Source organism: Megalops cyprinoides, chromosome 10 (genome assembly GCF_013368585.1).
Source record: "Megalops cyprinoides isolate fMegCyp1 chromosome 10, fMegCyp1.pri, whole genome shotgun sequence".
In the NCBI taxonomy this organism is placed as follows: Eukaryota; Metazoa; Chordata; class Actinopteri; order Elopiformes; family Megalopidae; genus Megalops; species Megalops cyprinoides.
The window spans coordinates 12,852,353-12,873,699 of record NC_050592.1 but is presented as its reverse complement, the minus strand read 5'-3'; the positions used below and the strand labels follow the sequence as shown (position 1 = coordinate 12,873,699).

Below are 21,347 nucleotides of genomic sequence, written 5' to 3'. Positions count from 1 at the left end.
GGCTACCCATCTATGGCAAAGATGCCATTTGGACATCTTGAACAGTTTCCACTTGGAATTATTCAACCGTCACAGAGGACATTTGATCTCTCTCCTGCACCTGGTGTATTTGTTAGAGCCTGGAAGGTAACCAGGGGAAGAAACAAAGTCCATGGGGATTGGGTTACAAAGTGCTCAAAGTACATACGGATTTATGAGAGGGCTTTGTCTTTACCGAGAAGACAAGATTAAAATTAAGGACCCCTTTTGGAACAGCTGCTAACCTCTCAAGATTTTCACAGCCCTGAGTAGGGACTTTTTTCTTTAGCACAAATACCAAAAAGCATGTAATTTCTGTGCTTTTGATAAACAATACACGTGAATCACCCAATGGTAAATGAAGATGTTGTTGAAATTGCATTTTGCAGTCACCTCATTATGTGCAATGATGCAGGGATTTTCAAATGATCAATATCAAAATTCAGGTCACAGGAACAGCACAGTGGACACCATTGAGACATTTAGCATAAGTGGGACACCTTCAGTGATATAATGCCAGTAAATACCAACCTCAATGTTCAGGCTATTTTTTATTTTTGGCATAGATCAACCTATAAAACACGTGGAAAATTCAGCTGAACATAAATTTCATTTAGTGATACTTCATCTGCTTTGTATTTCTGTACATGGGTCGTATCATCAGGTCTGTCCTACAAGCGACCCTCAGTGCACCTGTTGTGACATAGCACACACTTTGCACCAGGAGTTAGCTCCCTGGCACACCCTGGGGCTCATTAGTACTCTTGCTCTCAGAATCATGACCAAGGTCCATTTTCTGCAAGTAGGTTAGTAAGAAAACACAATTTATTTAGATATTTGTATGATGGGCACACGTGACAGATATGACCAACAGTTACTTAGTTTTCTCTAACTGACTACCTGAAAGACACACCACTTTCATTCTGTGCAATGCACACCATTACCATTGACCAGACATGAGACTTTAAAGTGTACACATATTGTCCTGCCTGATTACCACTGACAGCACAGCAGCATGAAATGATTACATGACACAATTCAACTGAAGTATGGGTTACTAACATGGACCTAGCTTAATTCATAATGCCTAGCATTTGGTGCTATCAGGCTCAGGTAACAGACCTCCAGTTGCTGGAATTCCAGCAACTCATTATTCTAGTGGGGGTCAGCCAGTTGGACCTTCAGATCAGAAATCTTGCGCTTTATAGGCTCAACTAGCTCACAACAGTCACAGATGAAGTTAAGCAGGTCATTCTAATGTAGCTAAGTAGTTAGCCTTCCTTGTTCTGTACTGCAGCTGTACTGCACACACAGAAACCAAGACTACGGTGCAATCTCCATGAAGCTGGCTTCCCACAACCAGAAACAGAACAGGAAAAGAATGAAAAAAACCCTCTGTTTAATTATTTAGATGGCTAGCTAGCTGAAAATGAGTAACTGCATGAAACAAATAAAAGCACAAAAATATGTCCAACCGGGCCCAAAATAATATTAAACTGACAATATCTTAGGAGACATGCCAATTGGTCACTTAAAAAGGGATCTCCTAATACTTCTCTAAGCCCTAATATTTGCTCTTCAGAGGGCAAAAACTATTCCTATTGGCCAGCTAGTTGTTAAATTATCTAGTCAATTGCCTATTTGCTTAATACAAAGAAAAAAGGTGGAAAGCTCTCCCTCTAGCCCTTGAATGGTGATAAAAGTATTACTAGTACAAATCTGTTTTACTTTGTAGCACATCACAGACCAGATAACCTAAACCTCCCCAAAAACCCATGCAAACATACAGACGTATCAGTAAGCCTCTCCTATGGTTGTGAGCTGAGAGCAGTTGATTGATTATGCAAGAGCAACAGAACAAGAGCAATAACAACCAGCAAAGGAACACATATGATTTATTCATTTCCAAAATGGACAAATTTGATACAAACATTTTCTAGCCCTTATGTCCTGTAGATGACAAACAAGTGGAAACTGCAGAGACAGGCAGCTACATACTGTTCTTTCACATGTTTTGGTCTACACACAGCATACAGCTTACAAGAACCATGGAGCTACATAAGTGGGGACAACTGAAACTTCATAAACGTCCATAACGCAATATACAAAAAGAAAATGCATCTTCCTCCAGAAAAAAAGCTGCACTTGTGGCCCTCTGATTTCTATTTCAGATCCAACTCAAGATCACAATGGCTAGACAATTCAGTAGGATTTGCTGAAAAAAAAAGATACAATACTTCTTAATATTGGAAGTAATATTCTTTGCACATGGATGTTGGCACCTTTACAATGCAGGGCCCTGAAGACATTTGTGAGGGTTTTAACTCTATTCATCCTATAGTCATCAGTTCAAACAACTATTTGAACTATGACATCTCTTTATACAAATACACTGACTATCTAAGAAATCTCCTTCTGTGGGCACTTTGTGTAAAATGACACCAACCAACATGAGTTTTCTACAGAAAATACTGTCACCACTCTCAACACACATTTCAATTTCCTCTTATGAACATAGAACCTTTCAGTCTTAATCTTATTTGAACAGCGCTCTTTAGAACTAATTCAGACACTCTAAATTAAGTTCTGTCTGCCTTTAAACCAAGGGGAATTTAGATTTGTTAAAAGCAGACAGTTGTGAGCCAATGAGGAGTATGAATGACAATACCCTAAAACCTTTGAGGAATGCAACCCAGTGGCAACACAGCTCCCATTAGCACTAATATTAGAATATCTGCTGTTGATTTTGAATAAGCTGGCCTGGGCTTAGTTATAATGGAGGGTCTTTAAATCAAATTAACTCGAGGTGAAAGAACAACACCAAGGGTGCTGAAAATAGCATCCTCACAGTCCAGGTGACAACACCGATCACAGAATGGCCTCTACATTCTCTTTACCACCTGTGCTTGTCCTGTGTTAGGCCACCAGGCCAGAGGAAGGTATGTGGTTATGGGAAAGGGAGCGGGGGTCAGAGCTGTTCCTTTTCCGGGATGTCTCGTAACTCAGTGCTGTGTAGAAGGGGGGGTTGGTCCTCATCTGAGTCAAATTCCACATTCTCGTCCTTCACCCAGCTGCCATTCTTGTCCTGCAGCCATCCAGAGCTGAGAAGGACAGGCACAACAAAGACTGTGTGAGCCATGCTGACGCCCAGTGGGGGAAGAGCAGAACTACAATCTTCACAGGGAAACAACAGGGTGACACTTTATGCGTGAATCCATGAAGTATCTTCTAAATTACTGAAAAGTATTATGGATTGGAATGGATTATTACATATCCATTTAGACCCATCCATTTAGACCCTTGTCAAATCAGTGGCTTATTCTTATGAGAAGGAGCTGGTTGAAAAGCTATCTATAATATTCTGTGATCAAACCTGGATAATTCTATTCCCTTTGAAATAGACAAAATTGGCTAGTACAGACTGTGATTTATTGATGTGTTTGGTTATTCTGAAATTACAGGACATTCTTTTTCTTTGTTCAGACTAAACAATTACCTTTTCAGTTTGAGGTAGTGCTCCATCTCTCTACGCCGCTGTGTTGACAGTGGTTCTGGATCTGAGAGACCTGTGGGTCGACACTTCTTCCCAACAGCTGCCTGTTTCTTCTCAGCTATTTTCTTTCTCTGATGATCTGATGGAGCAGTATAAAAGCAAATGAAGACATGCTAGAACTACATAATTTCAATATTCATATCACTGTAAAAAAGTAAAAAAAAAGTTAATAAGACCATTAACCTTCAGTAGGATGTGATTTGGTGTCCATGTTTAAACCCTCCACTGTTTCAGCTGGCGGTGTTTGGCTCGGCAGTGAAGGTCTGTGGCTAGGCAGATTTTTGGTCTTGTAGTCTGGAGCACAGCTGCCTGAGCCCTTTTCAGATTTGGTGTTTTGGCTATGCACAATGAAGAAAAGAGAATCATACAGTTGGTTTCTAAAAATACACATCTGAATGTCCAAATTAACATGTAACTTCATTATAAATGAAAGCAATCCAGAGAATGGCAGAGCAGTCAGAGCTGGACTTCACCATCAAAATGCAATCAATAACAATACAAAGTAAATGAGTAAAATTTGATGACAAGATCAGCAATAAATCTACAACAAAAAGTGTAAGCCATACTGTATTTAAGCAGGATAAAGCCTACAGTATTCTGAACAATCTGGGTGCTAGCGAGCAGCATAGTGTTAACAGCCATTCTTGGCTGGAGACCTGACCTCTCCTCTGTTGCATTTTAGTGTATATTAAATATACAGATTCTGACAGATCAACAAAATGTAACAAGTTTTGGAAAATGCTGTGTTAGAACTCTTTACAAAACGGTTGACTCGTTACAGTGGCATCAAGTTTAATGTGTGCCTCCCAGCTGGGCTGTACTCATGTCGGTATATAGAGATAAATACATTTAATATAATTTCACTGGGTGATGTTGTCAAGGATGTCGCATGTGGTATTGTTCAATGAATAAATAATATGTAACTGAATTGTACAGAGGAACATCCACACAACAAATCAATGAAATTCCCAAGTAATAGGGTATTGGTAAAAGCCTGTACTTGCTTTCAAAATACTATGAGTTTGTCCATTAATTTCCTGCGACAAGTAAATTATGCTCTCGACCATTACCTTATTTTCTTGTGACAACTGCTATAGGGTGTGGACTTCAGCAGGGCATGATGGGTAATACTACGGGTCTGTGTGAGTAAAGGAGCAGGGTGTGCAGCTTCCTGAAACAAGTGAGAAATGGTATCAGGAATCAGAAACATATTACAAAAAAACACAACATAACAACCAACGGCCTAAATACATGAACTTGCTTAGCACTAAAGACAGTTGTTCTGACTGCAGATATATAACAATGACATCAGCAGCTAACCGCCCCTTACCCCCCCCCCCCCAAAAAAAAGCCACCTATTATCAGAGTGCACCAAAAAAGTGTTCTGCCAATTTTTTTAAAAAAAGTGCAATTTACAACTGTCTGAAGACACCAACCTAAAAAAATGGAAAATTGGATACTGATGGTGAGAGAAAGATTATGCTACTGCTTATCTTCAAAATGTTGTGTACAATCCTCAGGAGTGTTGTCATTGATTTTTGCTGCCACACTGCAGGTGTACTTAAGCAAACCAATCTAAGCACATAAAAAGCAAAACTCCACCCAAAAACAATCCTTCTTTCACCTGCCTGCCCTCCTCAGCTTTGACATAGTTTTGATGCCGTCGCTTCTCAATTTCATTTCGCAACTTTGTTTTCTTCCCATAAAACCACTTCAGCCCTGAAAATGGAAAGATTTTTAAAATAACGCATAGTAGTAAGCGAAATTTGTTCCAACGGAGGAACAATTAAAATACAGCACACATATTGACATACTAACACACCTTCGAGATGTCTCTTCCCCTTTCTGTGCACTGTCAGCATGTCAACGGTGTCAAAAACAGGGCGGTAGGAGCATACTAAACAGGTGTACCTGAAGACAGGAAAGTTGTGGCACGTTAGCTTCGACAATACTTTACGAGCTGTTATTCAAAATTCTAAATTTCCATTGTTACATAGCTAGACTCCCCATTTTAGGAGTGGTTATTTCAGCCACTGGACGTCGCATGATTTTGCTATAATTTAGGTGTTTTACATGAACTCCGATTCATGTAAAATCCATAACACAACATATGTTATCTTAACACATCACATCAGATCACAGACTACTGACAGATCCCTGCAATTGCTAACTTAGGTCTTTGAGGGTAGATCGGAGCGGCCAGGTACAAAACTCACTAGCTCTCACCTTCCGTTTTTCATCAGGGCAGCTTCATCCTCAGGAATGAAATTTGACAGAAGATCTGCAACACGTCGTTTCTGGAAAAAATTCAAAGCCGTTTAGTTACGATTAACAATAATAACATGATAGCGCATCCCAGTACATTTTTGCTAGTTATACTAACGGGTTAGCTAGACTCAATTTGAGCTAGCAAACAGTGAATTCATATTTGTCGTTACTGCGTAACCTACCTTAAGAATATTGAGCTGACTCGAATCATCTCCTTCCCTTTTAAATGACATGCTGTCGTTTGACTTTTAGCTAGATAACAACCAAATCAGCTAGCGTTACTGCTCGAGTCAATTCAGCTGAACGATGGTTGTGTTCTGTCCCTGCTTCCTGTCCTGCAGTGAGGTAATTCCTCTTCTTTTTGTAAGATTTAGTGCAGGGTTAACGCTGCGAAGAGTATTGCTGCCACCCACTGGCTTGGAGTTGCACAGTCTCAGGGCCCACAGTCGGGTTTACACCCTGGAATGCAACCCTGTGGCGTACCCTTCCCCTTCCCTCAGAGCCCTTCCCTCAACCCACAGTGAAGTAATTGTGCAGATTCAAAACCTTTTAAATGTGAACACCACCCATGGTACCTGAATGTGGAGCTGACCTTCTTCTTTGGTGGCATTGCTGTAAACAATGTTAAAGGAACATACCACCTCCTAATGTGTTGGAATATGGTCCAGAAAATAGACATACATATCTTACTCTCTCTCTCTCTCTCTCACACACACACACACACACACACACACACACACATATATATATATATATATATATATATATATATATACTTTTTTTCTGAAATGATCCCATCCACAAGTCTGATAACTTCCAGCCATAGTTACATGGGATTGTTTAGAGGGATGGAATCCTTCTAGTATGTGTTAAAAATTAAAAACTTTTCTTAGAATCTGATATATTTTATGCTTTTAATTTTTAATCGTAATTCGTAATAGCAAAGTTTTAGGTCCAGGCACTGAATGAATCACCTCATTTTCTATGCATGACATGGAATGAAATATACCTAGATACCCATTAGTGGACATGTGGTGCATGTTCCCAAAATAGTCCTGAGCCATTTGGCTTATAACAAACATTATTTTTATTATTAACGCGTTATTCTAAAAATGGCAACCCAAAACACCATCATCGTCACTAAGTTTTCGGGTGACAGCCTACGAACACGACCAATAACCGAACCAATGGCTGCAAGTCTAGAAACAGTACGTAAGCGCTGCGCAGGCGTCGCGCAATTCGACGAAGCGTTTTGACGCAAAAATACACGCATTGTTGACGGTCCTCAGCTGGGTAATTCGTTTGCACATCAGATTTAGCAAGCAACGTAGAACTCTATCTTGTATTTTAAACTTTAGGCTCGTTGTTTTGAAAAGTTGCACGATAGCTAGATACCAAGCTAACTGGTTAATATTCCAAGCCTCTTTACTTGATTTCTGGAGCTTTAGCTGCTGGCTAGCAAGCTAGTTTTGGTTGCCACCTTAGAGAGCATAGACAACAAACTAGGTAGCCATCGGCTGCGTTCTGGGTTTAGCTAGTTATTTTGCTAGATAGCATACGTAACTCAGCGGTAAACTGGGTAACAAATGTTGATGACATCAGTATATACTAGTTTGCTAGTAAACAATTATTTGCGCAGCTAGCCCACTAGTTATGATTTCTCATAAGCGACAACGGCGAAAATGTTCAAACGGACACTGGTAGATGGTTAGTGAGGGACTCCAGGTTGACGACTAGACAACTGTCTGACCACAGCTTTCATGTCCGCAAAACGGGCTTCTGTTCCGACCGGCGGTTCGGGTCTTCTCCGTGGAAGCCGAACGAAGTCCTACGGCAGTCTCGTCCGTTCCCCTTTGTCACCAGTGCGACAGGGACGAATTGAACATGACGTTCAACCCGGAGAGACGCTGCAAGGACTTGCGTTGAAGTATGGCGTATCAGTGAGTAAAATACTTTATAGCTAACGTTTGCAAACGCCTCATGCTGTTTACTTTGCAAGCTAGCTAGCTATATAAGGAAGCTCGGCTCTGTGGAAGTGTAGATGATTGGGTTAACGTTATGTAAAATATTATGACGCATCATATGATTTGTATTGTTTTATAGTTGAACTTGAGCAAAGTCGAGCTTATATCAATTTAGTTAGTCAAAATTAAAAGCAGATCGAGCGGTATCTCTCATTGTTGACTTATATACAAAAAGCGTCAAGCCCATAACGGGGGAAGAATTGGGGAAAAGTAATTTTTTTCTTTCTGTTTTGTAGATGGAACAAATCAAAAGGGCTAACAGACTATACACGAATGACTCCATATTCCTGAAGAAATCACTGTCGATTCCTGTGCTGACAGACCCTGGTGCCTTTAACAATGGGGTAGAATCATCCGAAGAGGGAGCAAGCCAGTCGCGTGGGAGTGAACATGGAGGGGACCAGAGTCACAACAGTGACCAAGTCAATAGAACAGATGAGGGGCATGCAAGTGGGGTGGAGGAGACATCGGAGATGTCACCAATGGACTTCCTAAAAAGGATAGATAGTTTGATCCACCAGTCGAAACAGGCAGCTGCTAAGAAGATTAAAGAAGGAGAGAAGGGGTAAGTCCTTAACAGCTCTAAGGGGCAACATCTAGTGGCAAACCTCAGTCTTGTAGATTTTATATGTTTTGAAGTCTATGCCTTTTCTCAGTGTACCCTGGGGGCACCCTAGGGTGTTCGCCTGTACAGTTTCATCTACAGAAGATAAAGAGAAGGGGGCTGATACTAGATGCTAGGTACAAGGCAGTCATCCTGATTACAGATGGCTATCTTCTTTACAATTTATCACCTTGCCTTTGTTTTTTTTTTAAATTATTTAAAAAAAAGCATTATAGTAAGGTTTGTGACAGCACTTGGTAATCACAGAAATGTCATTTGTGAAGCTGGTGGACTGGCTCCTTTTAAAACATCACAGAATCATCAGCATGAGATGAACTGGTACACAGCAGCTCATTTTTATAAAATGTAAAAACTGGAGATAAATTATATTGGAGTCCTTTTGTGTTTGTATACTGAGTAGAGGGGATGATGAAACAGTTTTGTTGTTGACTCCTATTCATTGTCAAATGATTATCCACTTTTTTAATATGCACACTGCAAGTAGGGTTATTTATTGTCCTGCTATTATGATAGCTACACACTGCAGTTGCTGAATGCACATTCTATCCACTTTGTCACTGTGCAGTAGCTATAGCTATTTTGGGTTGTCTGTGATTATAGGGCATTGATTTAAACTAGCCTATATAGGAGGAAAAACACCTGGCTTATATTCAGGCCAATATGGTGCAGTTGTCATGTGCAGCATCAAAGTCATGTAAAATTCCCCCTACCCAGACAACCTTTTGTCTTAATTTTACATGCTTGTGTCAGTTTTATCCTGTGTGTTATAGATGCTTGTCTTTAGATGCTCTGTGTATGTTGTTTGAGTGTAGCCCCTGCTATTTAGTATGATAGACTTACTTTGAATATAAGAAAAGGCCTGTATTTATTATGAAAAGTTCCAACAGTGTTTGCAAACCCCCTTCAGACTCTAATTTTTTAAAGAGAGACCTTTGCAATTTTGAAGAAATTATAACCACTTCTGTTCATATGTCTAACCATTTAATTATTTTTTTTATTTTATAGATTTGCTGGTGTTGAACAGGCGTACCAATGCAGAGCCTCATCTAGTCAGGTTACAGAGTCCCGGAACTCCACCAGCTCTCCCAAGATGCATCAGAGGGCTATGTTGGGGGCTGTCCCACTCACAATCACCAAACACACTAAGAAATTGAAAGACAGGGAGGATGAGATCTTTGAACTGTGATGTCATTGATGCTGGCACGCCTCTTGGGCCATTACAGCCATGCCTGTTGACATACTGATTCAGCATTGATTTTACTTTACTTTGTTATCATACTTTACTGCTTGATCCTGAATTCTGTAAGTATTACAGTAGGGGACTCCTTAGCATTGTCACATGGGACTCGACTTGAATTCTTGGGCATTGGTAAACGGCACTTGTTCAGTGACATTGCACAACTGTTTAGCAGATGTTGAAATTTCTTATCTAGATAATAATTAAATTGTCAGAAAACTTCACTTACAAATGATGCACTGTTTTAGTTGCAATAATATGATTCTATGTACTATTTATTGATTGATATGTTGTCAATTCAGGGATTCAGCAAAACATTTTTGTTTTCCTTGCTAAGCAAATGTTTTAATGATTTTGAACCTACTGTATATGGCATACAGCTTAGTGACATACTTGGCAGTTTTAGAGGAGTTAGATTTAGTCAAAATTTAACATTAGTTAAAGTTGGAAACCAGCGCAATCAATTAAGTGTGTGCGTGTGTATGTGTGTTTTGTGAAGTTGGCCACTGCTGGTAATTTTTTTCAGATTTTTATATTGGGCTGGACTAATGTGAGAGATTTGAAATGGGTGTTAAATTTTTGACCCAGACAATAAATCTGTTGATTGCCACCCCCTTGTCTGACATTAGCGGTGCTCTAAAAATGTATTATTTGTGCAGTTCATTTGAGGACACCTTCTGTGGACACTCTCCTGCACTATGTTCAATGGTTAAAACTTTTTTCAGCCAATTCAATGGTAATGACTCAGCTGCTGTAAAGAATAGAAAACAGTCTGGATTAGTTGGGGCTGCCAGTAAGCAGTGTGGAAGAGAAAGGTTTGCCCCTGCTTTAACAAGACAGGTTTGTTTTTGAATGTGTGCTTGTATGACTGCTGATTTGAGATGTGTGAAATGTATTGAGCCAGCTCTGTTAATGGGAGACACCTCACGATCGTCTCTCCTCATCATCACCCATTTTGGTTATTAATGAAGCATATACCTGCAGTGCACTGCACTTACATGGGAAAGTGGTACAGTATGAATTTACCACCCCCAGGTCTGCCTTGTAATTGTGCTGGGGTCCACTGAAGAGCACTGAATGTTCATTAATTAGTGAGACATTGGAATGTTCTCATTTTGTATAGCTGTCTTAACTGTCTTAACTATCTTATCTGGGTAAATTCATATCTGCTCTGGACATGGGTCATGAAGTCAGTCCACATCTTAACTGGTTGCCAAAAGGTGAAGTATTGCTTATATTAATTGCACTTCAACAATGTGTGTATTTTTTTGCTCCGTTGCATGGATATTTGCAGTTCATCAAACTCAACAGTTCTAACATTTGCTTCCAACCAGGGTGTATTATTCAGTAACAGTTCTTTTTCAGACTACCATATTAATGAAATTTGTCTCCCAGTGCATGGTATTTTTATACAAATGTAACAATATTGCGTCAATCTCAAAAGCCATTTATTCCATTCCAGTCATTTTTAGGATCAATATCTTGCCATGCAGTCAGAACTGCCTGGTACACATTTAATTGGTGCAAACACAAGTAAATATATGTTTGGATTAATAATGTACAACAGGAATTGCAAAATTGAGGTGGCAGTATGTGGGGTATTTTACAGTGTATTGACATGTGATACCAATTAATTTTACTGTCTAAGAACCCAAATGTCCCAACTTCCTGAAGCCATTAACTCAGCTCCAGATCTTTGTTCTTTGCCTGGACACCACCCCAGGATGTGCTAGTATTGTCCTTGGTTCGAACCTTGCAAGGTCTGGTTCTCAACTGCAGTCTCCCTTATATGTATGTGTTGATGTGTTCTTATTTTTTTGGTCTGCTGGTTTGTAAAACCAGATTGGAAAGCAAGACTAAATGTTTTGTTGTTTTAAATGAAACAGCTAGGTTTGCTGCCTGATGATACTGGATTGAATTGCAAAAAATGTCCTCAGTCATGCACATGTAAACGGGCAATCTGCAATGCAGACATGGGCAATGCCAGTCATTGTCTGTGAGAACTCCTCAGTCTGCTGCTTTTGTTACTGCTAACCCGATTAGTGGTCATTTAGGAAATCCGTAAATGGACTTCGGCCACACATTCCAGCTGAGAGAATTTTAAATTGTCCAGTTCAGCAATATTTCCAATTAATTCATTTAAGCCTCAAAGCCCGCCAGACACAGAGCTACTGCAGTGACATGGCTGGAAAGCAGTTTTCATTTTTAACCTTCAAACGAAAGTACACACTTCAGCAGCATCAACTATTTGTAGGTGACAGGTGTAGGTGTAGGTGACTATTTGTTGGTTCTACCTGCTGTAGCAGTCATAGAGGCTATTGAGTTATTGCTGTGTTTTATGCAATAAGTGTAGCACAGACCATGAATAATTGATTGTCTGTGAGTACATCATCTTAAGCAGTTATGCAAATGTAAAGCAAATGTTATTTTTAATCCAGTCTACTTGATAATTATGCCACAAAGGAGAGATTTAACATTGAATATTTGTGTGTAGATTGTAAACATGCTTTAATTTTCAGTCTTGCCGAATTGCACTCTGTGTGTGTGTGTGTGTGTGTGTGTGTGTGTGTGTGCAAGTGTGTGCAAGTGTGTGTTAACAGTACCACAAAACTCTGTAATTTAGAGCTTATCACTTGAAGCAGGTAGTGGTCCTTGCCTGCATATTTTATTTTTTTTAATATTCTGAATTCAGGTTGAAGACAGGATCATGACTTGTAAAGGAAGCTATTAAATATATCGTATAAACACCAGAGATCAAATTTCAGATCATACAAATGTAGGCATGTTGGAACGGGTAGTAAAGAATTCATCTCAGATTGTATGTATCAAATCACAGTAGTTTTGCACATTTAAAAATTGCAGGAGATTTTTTACATGGGGAATGATGAAAAATAAAGCTTGTAATACTCAATCTTATCACTAGATGACAGTGTACTTTCTAGCCCTTGTTGTTGGCTGTATTCATGTCCATAATCCTTTTAAGTAGTCCTAGTTATGGATGGCATTTAATGACTTAATTAGACAAAGTGGGGAAAAAAAATTGTACTCTTTTTTTTCCCAAGATTAAATAATTATTTTACATTGCAGTCTGCTCTGCCACCCTTTTGAACACACTTGTTCCTGTTGCAGAAGGAAATGTTTTTTTTTTTTTTTGAAGAAGAAGAATTTGTTATACTCATGGAAGTGTCCATACAAACAAATGGGTGGTTATGTGTACAGTAAATGCAGGACGGAAATTCCCTTCTGGCCTAAAAATCAGACTGTGAACTCAAATTGTCTAGAACCTGCTTGAAATTCATAACAGCATACAGTGAGGCAGTCATCATCCCTCACAAAAGATTAAAAAAAAATCTCTCTGTTCAAGTCACCACTAATAACAATGGAATAACCACTCTTCAACTAAACTCACATGGCTGTCATGTTAAACTCCAACCACTTTGAGCGGTGACCTCATCTCCAAATGTTACAGACCACATAGAGTACATCATTTCTTTGCATCAGTTTAGCTTGGGTGTCTCCTCTGATGGGGGAGGGACTTGAGTGTGATGGGCAGGGCTGTTTTAAGCCAAATGAATACATGTAGACTTTCAGTCTTGTTAGTCAATGCTTCCTCAGTCCTCTGGTCAACCCCAGTTTTGAGCTGACGACACCCTGCAGCCAGATTTTCAGCCATTTGTGGGACAACCAGCTCATAGCTTGTCCTCCTCCAAAAGCTTGTTGAGGCCATTACAGATTTTGGTGACATTGGGGCAGAAGGGCCCCTTGGGATTGTAGAGGGCAGCGAGCAGCTCTGGATCAGAGTAATGGTTGAAAACGTGATTGATGCGCCCTTGGGACTTGGGCGTTAGATGTTTCTCCACCAGCTTTAGTAGCATGTCCCTGCAGTCTGTCAGGATCTCTGACATTACTGTCTTGTCAAATGTGAATTCCACCTAGCCAAAAGGAAGAAGAAAGAGGGGAGTCATCATCTTTGCATCTTATTTTGAGGTTTACATTTGGAGGTAATCATATGTCATAATTTGATTTATTTATTTATTAATTTATTTAAATTGCATCTTGAAAGTTATCAGCACCATCTTCCATTGGGTCTTTGAATATAAATAAACATTTTGGTGTTTGAACAATGCTATGAACCTACAAGGTAGTCTTGTTATAAGGAAGTAACCCTTGACTAAATTTGACACCACCCAGCTACAATAAAACTTTTTTTCCCAATTTCCTAAAAAAACGTCATCAGATTTTGTAGTAATGTGATGTTATGATTTTTGCATTAGGCTCTACTTGCTGTATGTTTGAGGGTTACAAGATCCTCACAAATCCACAGATTCAAGGGTTGCTTCACAAACAAGAAAAACGCATCTACAACTCTGCTAATGTTCAGCATTACTTCAATAGAATGGACCTAGATGTTTCACAGAATGACTACAATGTCGTCAAATGGGTGAGAACATGTGTGAAGCAGACAATACTTAAGTAAGGTCACCTCATGAAAGCTGATGGCAGTCATGGCGCCCTGATGCAGCTTCTTTTTGAAGTCCTGGGCCAGTTTGAGCTCCTCTGTGTTGAAGCGGTTATGGCGGTAGAGGACACCGATCTTTACTGCAATCTTGATCAGGTCTTTTACCACTTTCTGGGCTTCTGTGCGGTTGCCTGTGTATTCCTTGGAGACTCGGTAGAGCTCGTCCAGAATTTCACTGCTTGTGTCATCAATAAATATCTGAACGACTGACTTATTAGCCATGTGGCTAAGAATCTTCTTCTGTGCCTTCATGGCCATATCCTTGGAGCTGAAGGTCTCCATAATGGCTTTGGGACGGAAGAGAGGAAAAGGAGTTAGAACAGTGGATTAAATGGGGGGATATTGACTGGCTTCTCTCTGTGGAGATTCATTTGGAACAGGCTTGACTTGTACAAGGTTGCTCAAGCACCACTGTAGCATTCCTAAGATTGTTTCCACATATGAATATTTTGAGTTCTCAGATTCTGAAGTTAAAGGCAAGTTGTGAATTCTCACCACATACCTTTCATAATCATGCAGTAGCTCTGCAATTCTGCCTTATAGCGACATTCATGTTCTTTAGCAAATTCTTTACCGAAATTTACTAAAAGTGGGCAAAAACGATTTTATTAACAAACCCATAAAGTTTAAAGACTGGTGGATCTGTGAAGTGTCCACTCTCAGATGATTTCAGTGAAAAAATAGTGTGATTTCTGTATGTTGGACTGTTGATTTCATGGACACAAGTAAGGAGGTTCACAGTCCAAAATCTAGATAGAAAACACTTCAGTCCAAGTTGTCTTCCATATTTCCCTTTGCCAATACCATGAAACCCTATCCTGATATTAGCACAGAACTTTAAGGTGGGTGAGGAATTTTCATTCCCTTCAGATTCTAGGTGCAGATATGGGCACATTCAAGTCCTGATCTTAATCAATAGCATGTATACATATGATATGCTGTTGTGTTGTGGTGTGCACACATGTTTTCAGGATGATACAACATTCTGTCCATGGCAAACAATCCTAGATGGTAAAGTGTGCAGTTCTGAATAATTCATTCTAAGTGTTCTTATCACTATTAAGAGAGCAGGTCAAAGTGGATGATGTTATTTCCACTTGGGACTGTGGCAATTTGGTTTGTCAAGGTTTCAGTCCCTCTTTAGGGAGAGGGTCAAGGGAACAGGTTCCTGGGAGCCATGGTGTTGCTGTGGGGAGATCAGCTTTGGTAAATGTTTGGGGAGTTAGGCATCTCATGGAGTGACAGATTAGAAATGTTTTTAATGCCTCATTTCTCTTATGCACAACTGTCTGATGTATTTAATTCAAATGAGTGCAGTACAGATTATAGGCCTTTGAGTGCAACAAAACATAGTACAGGAATACTGCAGTTAACAAAGGTGGAAAGGTTTCACTCAATATAAAAGAAATGTGTATAGGGTTATACTCTGGAGTTTTTAGTAAATGAAAAAACATTCATATTTTCACAGCAGTGCACTTTCATCAGGATGATCCAGAGAAGGTTTTTCTGCATTTTAAAGCCTTTCTATCCCTTCTGCTGGCAGAAACATGTACATTCAATCAGTTACATACAATCAGTCATCTTTAAACCTTTACAATAACGATTAAATGATCCCACGACACGATCAAGAATTTATCTGAATTTCATGACCAACTACAGCAGATCTTTACACATGTCTGTCAATGAACTTTTCTGAACTTGGAAAAAAATTCAGACATTATTCATTCCTAGACACACCCTCACATGTACACTGACAAAGACTGAGATCCTCCATGCCATTTTTATCTATGAGACGTGGCCTACCCTATCCTATCATTTATTCTGTACACTATGTATCTTGCTACACACATTTGAAAATATATATTAAACAGTGCTATCACAATGGGGCAGGACTTGAAGATATGGTTTCAACAGTCCATCATATTTTCACAACTCAAGCCCTGTGTTTGTTTTTCTGTATCACAGAGACGCTCAACTCGGGGGGGTGGGTGGGTGGTGGCATGAGAGAGCACACCTTAGGGGCTGAAGCCATGGTGTAGATAAAAAGGCCCTATTCCTCTGAGAGTTTGGTGCATTCTCATCATGTAAACATCAACTAACTGTTGCATTGCACGGCCTGTCTGGGACATCTGTAAGCAAGATAACAAAGTACTGACCCACAGTGTGGAAGTGTGGCTGTGGCTGCAGACCTCAGATCAATGCAGTTTAATAAGGAATGAGAAAAGGCTGTCATTCTCTCCTCCAAGGTTGTTCAACTAATTTATATGGTCCCAGTACAAACCCCTGTAGTCCCAGTTCTATATATATTTTTTTTTTTATTCTGGTATGTGTTCCAGAGAGGGAAAACAGCAAAATAAAATTATAATTGTAATACACATACCACAGATATTCCATAATCTGTTAATGGAATTGAGGACGTTGTGGAAAACGTCTTATTTTTTGGAAATATTACATAAACAATGCCTCAGTTTCACGTAAACCACCTGTTAATCAGCTAAGATCTTATTCATTTAAAAGAATTGATTGGAATGAACCTTTGTTAGCTTCTGTGATGTATTTCAAGTTTAAGTGACATTCAGTTTCTTGGTACAAAATGCTCCAACCTGTGCAAAAGAAGTATACTTAACTTTCATGAATCCAAAGGGTAATGATCAAGATGAATCTGAATAAATTATTTATTTTATTAGATATTTTCTTAAATCTGTTTTAAAGGCAGTCCTTGACTCTTACATTGAACATCTGTACCATTGCACTAGCGGTTTGTTCATACATGCTGGTTCTTTGCTCTGCTGTGAAAAGTTTCCGAGGCTCTTGTGCTAAGATGGTGAGGTAGACTAGCAATCAATTGCCTGTTCAGACAAGTAGAGTGGCTTGTAGGCTGCATAGCTCAGGCAGGTTTTTACAGGCCCTGACTATCAGTTTGCTCTGAAAACAGGCTCAGTGGAAGAAAAACGCCTTAACATATATGGCAAACTATCAGTTCAGCACCCAGATAGAATCTCCCTAGCTTTGTGGCAATCCAAACATCCATTGACATATCATTATAGCTGACGAATCTCTCTCTGGGCTACAGCTCTGCTCTGATTGGCTGCATGCCAGATTTTTTTCTGTCTGTATGATGCAATTGTTTTGTCTTTGTTTCAGCTTTGCTTATTGTGGGTTGTGTCTGCACAACAGATACCTAAAACAATACATTGTTTTTCCGGATAATACTGTTTATACAGAGGACTGAGAGCTAATGTTATAATTGCAAACATGGAACAAACCATCAGCTACTAATGCCATCAATATTTACATCTTCATTACTCTAATGGTGATTGTTTAATTTGCCATCTAATCTGTACAAGATGTTTAAATGTAAAAAGAAAGTACTTCACGGTTTTTTAAATAAATAAAACACTGTCTTATTGGCTGCAGAGGCTTCACAATTCTATAAAATCCTGCATGTGTTACATCCATAATGATGATCTCCAATATAAAGCCCTCTCTCAGCTGGGACTGGAGAACATTCATTTGATTAGTTCCCATTAAACTGATAAAAGAGGTGGAAAGGCATAATAGTCATTTCAAAGTCCCTCAATTTAATTCTATTGCAAGAATTCTGTTGGGATTTGAGGGACTTGTGTAATGATCAGCTAGTTTTCTCAGTATAGGAATACAAATCTGCAGCTGGAAACATCTGTGTTTTTGGCACTGGTTTGGAGGAGAAATGTAAGCAATGGTTTTACTCAAACCCCTTCAGACTGGTTTTAAAACAAAAATGTTTTTCTTCATCTTTGCACAATAGCACTGCAATCAAGGATGACCACCGGTTCAGTATTCCTGTTGATTGCTATTCTAAACCAGACAAAACCAATTTTGAACAGAATTGCTTTTTATTCTGTTTACTAACTGAATATATTGTGTTTATCAGCAACGCCCCTCTTTCTCTAGTTGTTGTGTTTACTATTGAAAACATGTAGATACAAATGAATTTTGAATGAATAAAAACCATAACAGACATCAATATTAAAATCTATCTTTTCTGTGTAGGTAGTCTGAGACAGGAAATACAAGCCTGAAACACTATATTAATACATTCATCCATCAACAAATACACATGGTACACTTCAAGACAGCGATAAGGCTTAGAACTTGTTTTCCACCCTTTCAGCCCAATTCTGGAAATATATACAAAAAAATACAGTAGACAAATACCTATACCTGACAGAAATGCATGTACTGATGGTCAACAATGCATAAAAGTAAATTTTTGGAGGTTCCTTGCTTGCCATTAAAGTGAGGTATAAAGTAGTGATGCATACTCCTGGCTGTGTTCAGCCAGCTATATCAAGTTGGATTTCCTAAAATGTATGTTGTCATGATAGTGATGATGGTGCATTATGGATCATTATGATTGTAGCAATGATTTAATAAGATATGCTTATGTTACATCATGCCCTTTATGTGATCAGTGTCAGCATCTGTCATCAGTTTGGTAGATACTGTACTTAAATCTCTTTTTCAATAGAGCAGTGTTTTTCATTTTCCAGTGTAAAATCAGATTACATCAACAGTTCACATGGTTGACATCCCACTGGGACACATTTAAAGGCTCTCTTAACCATATATTGGAAAATGAACAGGCTTGGTTCTTGCTTGCCCTTTCTAATTTGGATTACAAAGGAGTTTTTAATATGGCAGACGTGTCATATTTTAGGCACAGGCAGTCAAAGAGGTGTTGCAATGTTGCATGTCTATATGTATGATTGTATCACTTGGCTTGCGTAGTTGTCAAGTTTTTATTTTCAACTATAAAGTTTTTCAACAGTAAAAAGTTTTTTTTCCATGTTTTTTTCCGCATATACAGCATATATGATGCTCACATTTCTTTCCGGAGTTAGCTGTTATCACAGGAAAACAGTACCAGTAGCTTTTTTTTTTTGCTTTGCCCAAACCAAAATGGCAATCTGAAAAAGTGACGCTGGGGAACTCCTTTCTCTGACATCAAAAAAGTATCAATGCCCACCCAAAGAAAGGGGCTCTTCGTAAGTAAATCCAGAGCCATTTTAAGTTTAGGCTAGAGGAACTAAGAAACTCTTTACCTGCCTCTCTTCATTTCCCAACTTCTCTGTGAGCAGCACAGGACAAGGTGATCTAGCCAGAACTGATGGATAGTGTGACGAACAGGGTTGTTTGGTGGATTATGAGCGGGTGAGGTAAATATTTAGCATTCCACAGATGACTGCAGCACGTAGCCTGTGGCTGTCTGCATAGAGGTAAGCCCTGGACTTTCCAGGGGCTTTGGTCACTGAGAGAGTCCTATTGTCTGCCCTGTACATGGCTACTGATAACCTCCTCAGTAGAGCTTGCATCAGGCCTTTACGAGCAGTACTCTTAGCAGTCCAGGACTATGTTACAGCCAGTCATCTGACCATGTGTCAGTTGGGGTTCCAGTCACCTCTGCCATTCTGTCTGGGCTATGTTTTTCCCAAAAGAAGCATCACACAAAAGAGCAGAAGTTTCCAGCTCCCCCTTCTGTGATTCAACAGTAAAAACCCTACTAGCCATGTATGGAGGCATCAGAGCCTGGCTGTTAGGAGACAATGTCACACTATGAATACCATAACAACTCCACAGTGTCTGCCAATGCTTTTTCAATCCCAATTTATTGTACATTGTCTGGTGATGAGTAATGAGTGATAGTGAAATATGGTAAATAAAAGTTGGTCAATGTGGAATGCCTCTAACTGTGGTCTTGCCTTTGCTATACAGTGACCCAGTTGTAGTTTTGAATAAAAACACATCTCTGTATATTCAAAAAGGAAGTGAAACTCAGATCAGTTATGCAGATCTGCAGGCAGTGACAAAACACCACCAGACAGATTATATTTCCCCAAGATTAGGAGTAACACGATATATATCTAATTTGTCATAAAGTATTTTTATAAATGCTACCAAAGTACCTGCCCAAAGCATGGTGCTGTTCTATACAGACCACTTTGAAAACCACAAGCACCTATAAGCTTGGTGTATAAGCTGAAATACAAACCAAATACATCATGAGTCAGTTAAGTTCCCAGGAAAACTAAGTTCCAAATATGTGTTAATATATACTATGTGTAAATATAAGTGTTAATGTTTCAACAGCTATAGTTAGGTCTAGGCAGGACCACCTGTTGCAATTTGATTTTAAATAGGTACTGAATGCCTCAGTGAAGTTGCTGATATGATGGGGAACTAGTGGAGCGGGAAGTAATCACACTGACTTCAGTTCAAAAATAAACATACCAAAACCTTCCACGTGTTTCCACCATGTGCTTATTCCTCATGCCATTACTAAGGCAAAGGCTGTTTGTCAAAAACCTCACCGAAGCTTGGAAGATTATGTCTGTACTTATATACATACTACAAAAAAGACCACTAATATTATGAACAGACCTCTTTAAAACAAGGGAAGTATGCTAGAGGTGTAGTGTGAGTATTAAATCTAGTCTCTGGAATACACACTCGCAACTGCCTGACAGAAACATAACAGCTTCAGTCAAACTCTGAGGGTTCTTACCTGAGTTTTTGTGAGTCCCCTTCCCCTCAACACTTGGATCAGTTGTTTATCATTAAATTACTATTCCATGGAACCCCCTTCCTCTTGCAAGATGAAAACAAAACAAATCTCCCTCTGCCTGCTGCTGCTCTCTGTCTGTGACTTTGTTTCAGTATAATCTGAGTTGAACTTCCTTGAAGATCTAATTGTTGAAGACACACCCATAAATGTGCATCTCTCTCTCCCTATCTCTCTCGGTGGCTTCCTTTCCCGCTCACTCACTCTCTCAGTCTCTCTCTCTCTCGTTCTCTCTCTCTCTCTCCCTCTCTCTCTCTCTCTCTCTCTCTCTCTCTCTCTCTATTTGCTGATGTTGTGGATTGCCTCTGCCTGACCTGACAAGTACGATCCTTAGAAAGAATTTTGCAATAATCCAGCAGTGAACTCTCCTGAAAGGGAGATGGCTTAACCCTTTTTGTGACAGCTATTGCAGGAATGCATGGGCTGTCAGCAGTAGACTGTTTCACCATTTTCATCTCAGAAGTTTCCTCTGAAAGCACATTGAAGCAATTAAAGCTTCCTC

The 21,347-nt window shown here is 39.4% G+C and overlaps 3 protein-coding genes across 3 annotated transcripts; 1 reads left to right on the top strand and 2 right to left on the bottom strand.

Moving 5' to 3' along the window:
- Positions 1-2,235: 2,235 nt before the first annotated feature.
- scnm1 (sodium channel modifier 1) lies at positions 2,236-6,156 on the bottom strand. The gene is made up of 8 exons (XM_036539444.1): positions 6,022-6,156; positions 5,798-5,868; positions 5,394-5,482; positions 5,196-5,290; positions 4,642-4,742; positions 3,755-3,909; positions 3,515-3,650; positions 2,236-3,119 (listed from the first exon to the last, which is right to left on the bottom strand). The coding sequence occupies exons 1-8, from the start codon at positions 6,070-6,072 to the stop codon at positions 2,987-2,989; spliced, it is 831 nt and encodes a 276-aa protein (XP_036395337.1). The 5' UTR covers positions 6,073-6,156; the 3' UTR covers positions 2,236-2,986.
- A 1,276-nt stretch (positions 6,157-7,432) lies between these two features.
- On the top strand, positions 7,433-9,862 carry lysmd1 (LysM, putative peptidoglycan-binding, domain containing 1). Its single transcript, XM_036539445.1, has 3 exons — positions 7,433-7,779; positions 8,100-8,428; positions 9,494-9,862. Exons 1-3 carry the CDS (start codon positions 7,600-7,602, stop codon positions 9,672-9,674), a joined length of 690 nt encoding a protein of 229 aa, XP_036395338.1. The 5' UTR covers positions 7,433-7,599; the 3' UTR covers positions 9,675-9,862.
- Positions 9,863-12,227: 2,365 nt separating this feature from the next.
- On the bottom strand, positions 12,228-20,985 carry tnfaip8l2b (tumor necrosis factor, alpha-induced protein 8-like 2b). Its single transcript, XM_036539022.1, has 3 exons — positions 20,789-20,985; positions 14,209-14,531; positions 12,228-13,657 (listed from the first exon to the last, which is right to left on the bottom strand). Exons 2-3 carry the CDS (start codon positions 14,524-14,526, stop codon positions 13,415-13,417), a joined length of 561 nt encoding a protein of 186 aa, XP_036394915.1. The 5' UTR covers positions 14,527-14,531; positions 20,789-20,985; the 3' UTR covers positions 12,228-13,414.
- Positions 20,986-21,347: the final 362 nt, after the last annotated feature.